The sequence below is a fragment of the Malania oleifera genome, chromosome 4, assembly GCF_029873635.1.
Source record: "Malania oleifera isolate guangnan ecotype guangnan chromosome 4, ASM2987363v1, whole genome shotgun sequence".
In the NCBI taxonomy this organism is placed as follows: Eukaryota; Viridiplantae; Streptophyta; class Magnoliopsida; order Santalales; family Ximeniaceae; genus Malania; species Malania oleifera.
In genome coordinates this window covers 34,308,366-34,317,995 of record NC_080420.1, presented here as the reverse complement: position 1 = coordinate 34,317,995, position 9,630 = coordinate 34,308,366, and the positions used below count along the sequence as shown (strand labels likewise).

General features: G+C 36.2%; 1 protein-coding gene across 11 annotated transcripts; it reads left to right on the top strand.

Annotated features, from left to right (window-relative positions):
- The first annotated feature begins 2,489 nt into the window (after positions 1-2,489).
- Positions 2,490-7,820, top strand: LOC131153251 (uncharacterized). Of its 11 annotated transcripts, XM_058105431.1 has the most exons (7): positions 2,490-2,872; positions 3,511-3,579; positions 3,647-3,753; positions 5,007-5,122; positions 5,616-6,382; positions 6,964-7,376; positions 7,476-7,820. In XM_058105431.1, exons 4-7 carry the CDS (start codon positions 5,113-5,115, stop codon positions 7,582-7,584), a joined length of 1,299 nt encoding a protein of 432 aa, XP_057961414.1. In that variant the 5' UTR covers positions 2,490-2,872; positions 3,511-3,579; positions 3,647-3,753; positions 5,007-5,112; the 3' UTR covers positions 7,585-7,820. The 11 variants fall into 11 exon arrangements, with proteins under 11 accessions (XP_057961414.1, XP_057961419.1, XP_057961418.1 ...); XM_058105436.1 differs by lacking the exon at positions 3,647-3,753 and having other exon boundaries at positions 7,483-7,820; XM_058105435.1 differs by lacking the exon at positions 3,647-3,753.
- Positions 7,821-9,630: the final 1,810 nt, after the last annotated feature.

The following is a 9,630-nucleotide window of genomic DNA, read 5'->3' as shown; positions in this document are numbered from 1 at the left end:
AAAAAAAGCTAGATACTTTTTGTACATTAAATAATTTATAATATTCATATTTTTATATATAGTATAAGGTATATATAAATAAAAATATTTATTGTATAATTAAAAATTTTTATCCCAATTAACTATAAAGTTAATGCCCAAATTGAGAGTCAATGCCAGAGTTAAAATATGCAATCTTTTAAATGTCACATCATCATAAATTCAGATATCTTAACATGTAAATGTTAATGATTTCTTTTTTCGGAAGTAAAAAAGAAGCAAAGACGCAATAGGTATGATTGAAAGCTATCTCCTCTTTCCTAATCAATAGTATAAATTTTAAAATTACTTTAAATTAATACTCTTTATTTTTTTTTGAATTACGCACTGGGTATCCACGTATTTGTTTTACGATCTATATGACTAATTCTGCGCCCCTTGAAGTTGATCCCACAACTCTAAAGAGAAGGTAAATTCAGGAGTGCAGGGACAGAAACGAACCCTAGAGGGTTTGAATACCTGACCTCGTGAAAGACACTCCCGCAGCCTGCACTACTACCTGAACCACACCTTGAGGGTAATTAATACTCATTATTAATGCAACGCTTAATTGTTACATTACAAACTTCATTTGTTCACCTTTGAAAATAAAAATAAAAATTAAGAATCCAAAATAAAATTATACATTAAAAAATATATATTGTACATAAACTTGGTATGTCATCTTCATAATTCATTAAAAAATGAGAAGCCCTAATTTATGATTTTATGAGGTGGTCTTGGAGTTATCATGGGCATGACCCTATGATTAAGAGGTTTTTACGAAAATATTAAGAAAAAAATAAAAAATACAAATATAATCGGGTTAGGTAAATAATACGGTTTTGAACTCAACCGACTTTTGGAAAATCGGTTATGACAATGCACATTAAAGAGGCTAACAGTTTGCAGTCTCTATATATTTTTAAAAAAAGGAATCGAGTGTTTTTTTTTTGTGCGTAGACTGGTAGAGTGCCAGCTCGGGTCAAGTCGACACAGAACTGACAGCCTGCAGCCTCTATATTTTTTTTAGAAAAAAAAAATAGAGAACTGACTTTGTTTTTTTGTTTTTTGTGCGTAGATTGGCAGGGTGTCAGTTTGCATCTAGTTGACACAGAATTAACTTTTGGAAAATTTGGTTGTCTTTTTTGTGTGTTTTTTTTTATAAAAAAAAAAATAGTCAATCTATTTTTTAAATTCTATTGAGTTTATTTTTGTAATTTTTGCCCCACCTAATTATATTTATGTTTTTGGTTTTTCTTTTCTTAATATTTCCGTAAAAAAATCCCATGATTAATTCATGACATGTCCCCCATTATATTTGGTCCACTCTCATTCTCCACAGCAAAATTACTTGCCAATATGATTCTATAAATTTTCTTTTATCCTAAGTTTTGGCATTCATGTGAAAAAAAAAAAATTATTTTTTTTTAAAAAGATTAATATATAACAAATTAGTTGAGAAAAAAATGTTGGGGAATTTACTATTTTTTAATAGATAATAAGAATTAATATGATAATAAAAAGTTAAAGAGATGTTTATAAATTTTAAAATAAAAAATTATTAAATTATTTACATCTTCATAATTTGCAATAATTGTTTGTCGAGGGATTATTTTTAAAAAGATAAATAAACCAAAAAAAACATAAAAAAATATCAGACTTCCTTTTTTAATGATAGAACTAATATTAAAAAAATTATCAAATCATAATAACTCAAAGCTCTAACTGTCATTTTATTTTAACCTGAAAAGAACTAATTTTTAACCCATTAAATACCATCGGTGTATTAAAAATTTGCACACCTTGAATATGATTTTCTTTACAAAATTAAACTTATATTTTAGTTAAATATTTATTAATTTGTCACTATTTCCAAAATAATTGACCGATTGAATCCTACATGATTAGGAAAAAATAAAATAAAATTCATGCAACTAGCACACGTGGAATCATCAATAATCATACACCCTCCATGTGGGTGACTTTTTGTGATGCTACTAAACAACATTCAAATGCGTACGGTAGTCTGAACTGTACCCTATCATTTCTACCATAAACCCTCCAATAAATGATACAGAGGGGTTCGCTGTCCGTCCCAACGCACACTACCACCGGCTACCGACACGTGTGCGGCCCAATCAGACGTGCGATGATTGTCTCTACGGTGCCCATGATTTAAAATTAAAGTAGTCGCCCCCGAGTATCTCGTCAGCGGCGCCGATCCAGTGCACCGCTACATTCTGCAAAAAACTACAACCTGGCCCACCATTGTATCAGTACGTCCCCCTTTCTGCCCTTGCAATCCCTCGCGGAAGATCAATGGCCCATATCTCGTCCGTACTGGCCCCATCAGTGTGGAGGATGAAACGGAACTTGGAAAACTGGGTCCCGCGGCGGGCCCCACATCTAATGGACCCTGTAGAATGGGTCCTATGAAATAAATTTTTTAAATTAAGGAAGTGAAATGAGCGGCTACCTCTTAGGAGCTGGTCGCACGATATAAAACCCGAGATTCGCCGGCGTGGCCGCCATAATCGCCGGCCTGAGGGATACGGTCCGCTGTCGTGATGTTCGTTCGATTACCTGTCAGAGGGTTTCGAGAGTCCTGAGGTGAGGAGTGTAGCACAGTGTTGTCTTGTGTTGTGTTTTTAAGTTTGGGATTGATGAGCGCTGCTTCCAAGTGTTCGACGAAAGGATTATTCGATTTGGGGGATCCGAGGCGAATCAGACGGTTCTTATTCGATCGCTATCTGGGTTTTGATCTTGGGACTGATCCGGCTGTTTGGGTGACGGGAAAGTTGCTGGAAACTGGTTTCTCGCGGAGTAAAGGGGTGATACGGAGAGCGGACAGGTATGGATAGGAAGGAAAATTGCGTGTGTGTGGGCGCGTGTGGATCATTAATTTTTTTTTTTTTTTTTCCCTGTCTGGAGAGGGAGGGCATTGAAGAGGGAAGTGTGAGTAGCTGCTGCTCTGTGGAATTAAAAACGCAGTGAAAGCGAGACAGTTGACCTTTTGATTTATGAATGCCTTCAGTTAATTTACTGCTCCCTCTATCACAAGCTCTTTTTATTTAATACATTTAGTTATTTTTACTCCTTGTTTTTGTCTTTGTTTTCCCTTCTCTCTCTCTCTCTCTCTCTCTCTCTCTCTCTCCCCTGCCGGCTATGCTTGCTTGCTTCATCCTTTAATCACCTTAACTCTCCTTCCTCCGCTTCACATGGGATTTAAGGTTCTCCTCCTCCTCCTCCTCCTCCTCCTCTCTCTCTCTCTCTCTCTCTCTCTCTCTCTCTCTCTCTCTCTCCGTGGAGTAGTTTTCAGTACGTTTGATCTTCTTCATGTCTTACCCATTGATTAGCTGTGTTTCTTTGTCAGGAACTACTGTTGGGTTTTTAAATTTCTTGTTTTTGTTTAATTTTCACATTAAAGTTGCTGCCCTTTGCTGCTAACATATATAATTTCATTAACTTTCTTGTTTTTGTTTTTGCCAGGGAAAAAGACGAATATATTGTCTGTTGTGAAGAATAAACAGAGAGGGGTTCTTGTGACTGATCATAAAGGTACGACAGTTCTAAATTAATTAATTTCTCTTGTTTTTGTTTGATCCCTGCTTTTGTTGTTTTTTAGGGGTTACGGATTAGCTGGGATCTGATTCAGATCTCTCGGGTTCTGTCATCTTGGGATTCTGCACAAGATTTAGATAAAGACCCCCTTAGGATTTTCTCAGCAGGATGGTAAAAACCCTAGCTAGTTTTTTTATTATATAAATTGGGTAGATCTGATCATGACTATCAGACAAAGTGAATGGTGGATTTGGGGTTGCCTTCAAAAGGATGGTCCTCTACCTCTATATTTATGTTTAAGTTTAGCAGCTGAAAGCTTATGGAAGAGTTCAAAAAGTTGCTGGCTTTTCTGTTGTCCTTTTCTTTTCTCTGTGCAAACTTGAGATTCCACTGTGGTTTGACAAAAGTTTTTATGGACTAGAGATTTCTACCGTTCTTCCATGCATTTAATCTAATCCCTAGTGGTACTTCCAATATGATGGCTGGTTAACCTTGAGTTGGCTTAATCTCTGTGGTGTTTTAGTGATAGCCCGTCAAATTTCTGAATTGGAGTGAAGCGCTCTAACTACATGATTCTGACCTCTGGTCTAATTATTTCCATCTGCCAATATTGGAAAATTTGTGCTCTTGCCCAGTATTTCTAGTGATGACCTATAGGACTGAATTGATCTCGGTTGCTCTGCTATGCAAGCTTTATAGCGTAGATAAGGATTATTTTGTTGAAACGAAAAAACAGATATAATTTTGAATTAGGAGATGATTTCAGCTCTGGAGTGATTTTACTGTGGTGTTATGTACTCCTGTCTTCATTAGTTCATTTTTCCTTTGTAATTTGTGGTTGAAGCATGTTGAATGTTCTTGTGTCACATATCCTCATTTTAGTTTCCTTTGGAAAAAATAGACTCATGTTTATGAATAGATCTTGGAGGTAGTTAATTAGTTCTTTTGGTGATGCATATATGCGGTTTTTTTCCCACTATTATATTCTCCTTGTTGCATTTTTGGTTGATCTTGAGTTCAATATAAACTGTCCATTCTATATTTTAAATTACTGCCCTGTGCTTTTACCATGCTCGACCCCTTTTATGTGCTTACTTTATATTATATTTGGCTTTTGCACCAGTTCTCCTGTAGTGAAGGCACTCTTTTCTGTTTGTTTAAAGATAATGTTTATTCTGGACTCTCTAAGCTGTTACCAATAATTCTGCTGCTTGTATTAATGAATGACTTATGCTGCCTTTTTGTGACTTGTGCAATGGTGGTTTGATTTTCAAATGTCTGAGAAAAAGATTCTTTATATTTACTTCCAGCATATTTGGCAGAGCCAGAGTGATGTATGCTCCTAAATACTCTTTTATGTGCCCTTGAGGGAGTTGGGATTCTCTGAATTTGCATGCTAGTCTGACTGGACGGTAATTTGGTAGGTGGATTTCCCAATCGCTGAGATCTGCAAGATTTGCACATTTCACTTGAAATTACTGCTCATATCAGTGGTCAAGAATTTTCCTATCTTCTCTGCCAATGTAAACCATGAAATTTGGTAATACTATGTTCTTTCCTTTTCTTTTGAACTTTCTTGCTTCTGGCATATTATATTCAACATCTCTGCCTTTCATATTATATTATTGATTCTTCCAGCAAGTAAATGCATGGTCATGACAGCGGGTGGTTACTATTGTATCACATGTAGACATTTTTATGTAAGGGCTCCAACATCTGTCTTTCTCTAATCTATTGAGCATTGGTTGCGAACCTTACTTATAGCTGGTGGATTTATCCCTTCAACAATCATTGAATTTCTGGATCCTAAAGAGTCTGAAAATGACTCGTGGAGTCAACTAGATGATTGCAGTTTAAAATTTCTTGTTTTCTCATCCTATGTTTAGTAATTGCTTTGTCTTGTAGTGTCTTTAAAAAATATCCGTGTGTCATTGAAGTATGGTTTTTTAGTTGCAGAACAAAATAAATATGAATTTGAATTCTATTTTTTTGTAGTATTAGTTCAGTCTCTGAGAATTTAAATGTACCTGCAGATGGCAACCCCTTCTTTTCTCATGTATCGCTAGTCCACCAGCCTGATTGTAAGCCTTTTCAATACAATGGTGATGCTCAGGACACTACTGTATCCAAGTTAGGCAACATGAAGGAAGATAAGAACAGAACCTTTTGTGCTATAAAGGGCTTTGATAGAGCTGCAGAGCCATTGCCGTTTGAGCATAATTATTCTATTGATAATTTTACGAATGCTAATATGAACAAGTTCCAGGATACCATCACACAATGTGCAATTCCTTCCAACAGCAAAGAGTTGTTAGAAAGGGGCATACACTTCTACACTGATAGAAATGTCATTGAAGGTGGCCGGCCAGAGTCAATAGTCTGTTGCAAAGAACCTACTTTTCATTTTGTCAAAGACATTTGTGTTGATGAGGGAGTGCTTTCTCAGGACAAGATTTTGGTTGAGAATAAGGATGAGCATACAGATAGCTGCACCTTCCCAACTCCTGATGGTGATAAAAGTAGTGAACTGAGCAAAGAAAAGAGTATTTTTATAATACCTGAGGAGACAAAAATTTCAGAAGAGGACAGTAAAGGGGATGGTGCTGATCAATGTGATTCTAAGAAACCAACTCATAAAAATGATGCAAGTATTGATGGAAAAGACAAGATTGCAAATGATACTGCTGAAGAGAATATTACGCCTGAAAACATGCCTTTTAAGGGAGAGTCGGATACAGAGAAGTCCCACTCCAAGTTGGTCAAGTTTGATGGCAATGAAGTAGAACAATCGTCTGCTCAGGTACATTTATTAGTGCCAAAATTATGGCATGATTACTAAATCATCTTTACATGGATTCATTTTTGCAACTAATCAAAAAATGGATTCATCTTCTCGAAAGGTGAAAAGTTCCCCTTAGCTGTCTTTTTTGTAATGTTTGCTGTCTTTCATTTGAGGTTAATGTTCTTTTAGTTGATGTTTGCAACCAAGCTGGAATTCTGCCACCATGCCTCATTTGAGAAAAATATTAGCCTCAAATAATGTGACCGGCCACACAATTGTCACCACACAATGGATGAACCTGATTATATCATCATTCTGCATAAACGAATTACTTGGATAGCATGGTTTACTTGTCTGCTGCCATGAGAATCTAAAAGATGCCTTCCCTTGTATTGTCTTGTGTGAAGGCCATATAGCAGGGTAGATTTAGATGTCTTCCTCATGCTAGACCCAGACAACACTTGAATTCCAGCTTGATGTTGAGAAAAATGACTTTTCTGCACGTGTGTGTGTGTGTGTGTGTGTGTGAGAGAGAGAGAGAGAGAGAGAGAGAGAGAGCATTGTAGAATGTGATTCTGATAGTACTGGTATAATTACAGGTTCCGAGTGAGGAAGTGAACTTGGAGAGCCCTGCTCTTTCTGCAGGAGAGGAATTGAACAGTAGCAGCATTATGCAAAAGCTATCTTATGATAGCAAGGTGGAGAGTGGGAGCATCACCTTCCACTTCGATTCCGCAACACCAGCAGCAAGCAGCAGCGGGAAGCACCCTGCAAGCAATGATTATGAGCAACCTCATGAGACTCATCATTTGTCCAGGCTTGATGATAGGATATCTGATTGTGGCGTCGCCCTTTCAAGCCTACTTCACCACAGCACTGGAGAGGCAAGTTTCTCTGCTGCAGGTCCTTTATCAGGAGCCATAACTTACTCTGGGCCGGTAGCATATTCAGGCAGCCTGTCTCTTCGATCTGATAGCAGCACCACCAGCACCCGTTCCTTTGCCTTCCCAGTGTAATTGCCTGTAAACTGTTTATATGTATTTTTATACATATTCTGCCTTATATATGTAAATTTACATTTCTTAATGGCTAATATTGATGACACATGCAGATTACAGTCAGAATGGAATAGCAGTCCAGTAAGAATGGCAAAAGCTGACCAGAGACGTTTCCGAAAGCATGGGAATTGGAGGCATGGCCTTCTCTGCTGTAGATTCTAAATGTTCTCCATAGGTTTAAGCTCATACTATACCTATCACAATCTAATTTGGTTCAAGTATCTAAAATACATGTCCCAATATTTTTTCTGGCTTCGTTTGTAATGTGCAGTAGGTTTACAGTGTCATGCTTTAAGTTCTCCCATACAAGCAACTTTAGATGTAAGCAATATCTTATATTTTTATTTGTCACCCTCGTCTAAATTATTAATATAAAAAAATTAATTATATTTCATTCTTATCAACTATGCCAATGACCAGTGGATTTCAGGCTTCATATATCATGCTATTCTGGGATGATGCTTAGATCTTGCTCCCTTCTTTTAGTTATCCTTGATTTAACTGCTCTTAAGTCATGGTCACAGCATCATTATCACTAAGTATTGGAAAGCATATTAGCATATGGTGTCTTGAATTGCTATTTCTCAAGTTATCATGTTATAGTTTCAAACACTAATTTGAGGAGCATAACCATTTCTAGTTTCATCTTGGTTGGTTTTGCTGCTTGATTTAAGAGTTCTAGCATGAACAGGATTGCTCCAATTTGGATAAAATTTCTAGTTAATCAAAGAAGATCCTATTGATTTCCTTTTGTAATTTAAACTCAATTGTACTGCTTTTGGATACAATTTCCCCACTTTGATGTTCTAAATGAGATGCTGCATCTAAATTTGAGAGGGGGAAGAAGGAAACAGGCAACTCCTTGCTGCACCAAAGAGCCTTGAAGCACTTGACAAGTCATGAGCATGAGCATACAATTTATAGTTCCTAATGTGTTCTCTTGAAGGGTGCGTGTTTTGCAAATTGGGTTTCCCAGAATTGAATTAGAATGGATATGAACATTATCTAGACTTGCTTTGTTTATCATCTATAAGTAATAGTGTAATTGTTACCTGCATATTGTTGCCACAAAATTAAACCTAATCTCCGTGTCTATAGTTTTTCACGATCATTTGCAATCAGGAAAACACAAGTGAGTCTGTTGGCTCTTTGTTCTTGACCATTTTGTCAATTAGCTTATTTATCCTTTTTGTACTACATGGACTCCTCGTAGTGTGGCCTTTTATAACTCTACTTGGTGTCCCTTTTAGGCTAAGCCCTCTCCTTGTTATTTTCCTACGTATAAATTATTTTAAATGATTTTGATGGAAGTATAGCTAAGATAATTTGCTAAATGATTTTAGAAGACTAGAAAGGGTAAAGTGAATTTATATAAGAAAAGGTTAGTCCCATTCTTTTTCAATCTTTCAATACGAGACAAGGTACGGTTCACTCAGCATTAACCTAGCAGAATGCTATGAGTCAAGTCCCACATCAGAAACGTAGGAGAACATTTAGAATAATTCTTTGAGAAAACAATTGATTCAGTAATGATTTATTATATTAAAAGTTGATTTGTTCAGTTCAATTCGATACTCAATATAGGTTAAAACCAAATTAAGTTTAACTGAATTCACCCTTAGTTTATTTGGTCACGATCAGGCTTTAAGGTGTTTTAAGTAGTAAATTTAAAAAGGACTCGAACCTTAATTTTTCACTTTACATAAAAGTTATGAAAGTTGGATGTTTAAGACAATTTTTCTTTTATTTTTTCTCTTGATCTCCCTAGGCATTGGAGCTGGGGGATTTCTCAACCTCTCCCCTTTTCCCCTCACTAGATTCTAGGACGAATTGCAATTGAAGCACATCTAATGTTCTTTCTTTTTTCTTTTCCAATTGCAAAATTCGCGTCGAGAAGCAAATTCTCATAGATGATGCGAAATTATTGATGCCAAAACTCAAACCAAATGTCTGCTTCCACAATTCATGGCGATCATTTATGATCAATAAGTAAAAAAAAAAAAAAAACTTAGGAGACCTTTGGTGGTCTTCGGGGCTCTTCTATGACGCTCAAGTTAGCAATAATGGGTTCGTACTAGTGTTAAAGAGGTGAATTTTTAGATGCCTTAGCCTTTCCAATGGTTCCCCTCTTATACATAAGATAGCCTCATGTTTTTAATGTATGATGTCTTTAAGTTAAATGTGAAGTTACGTCTCTTTATCTTTCCT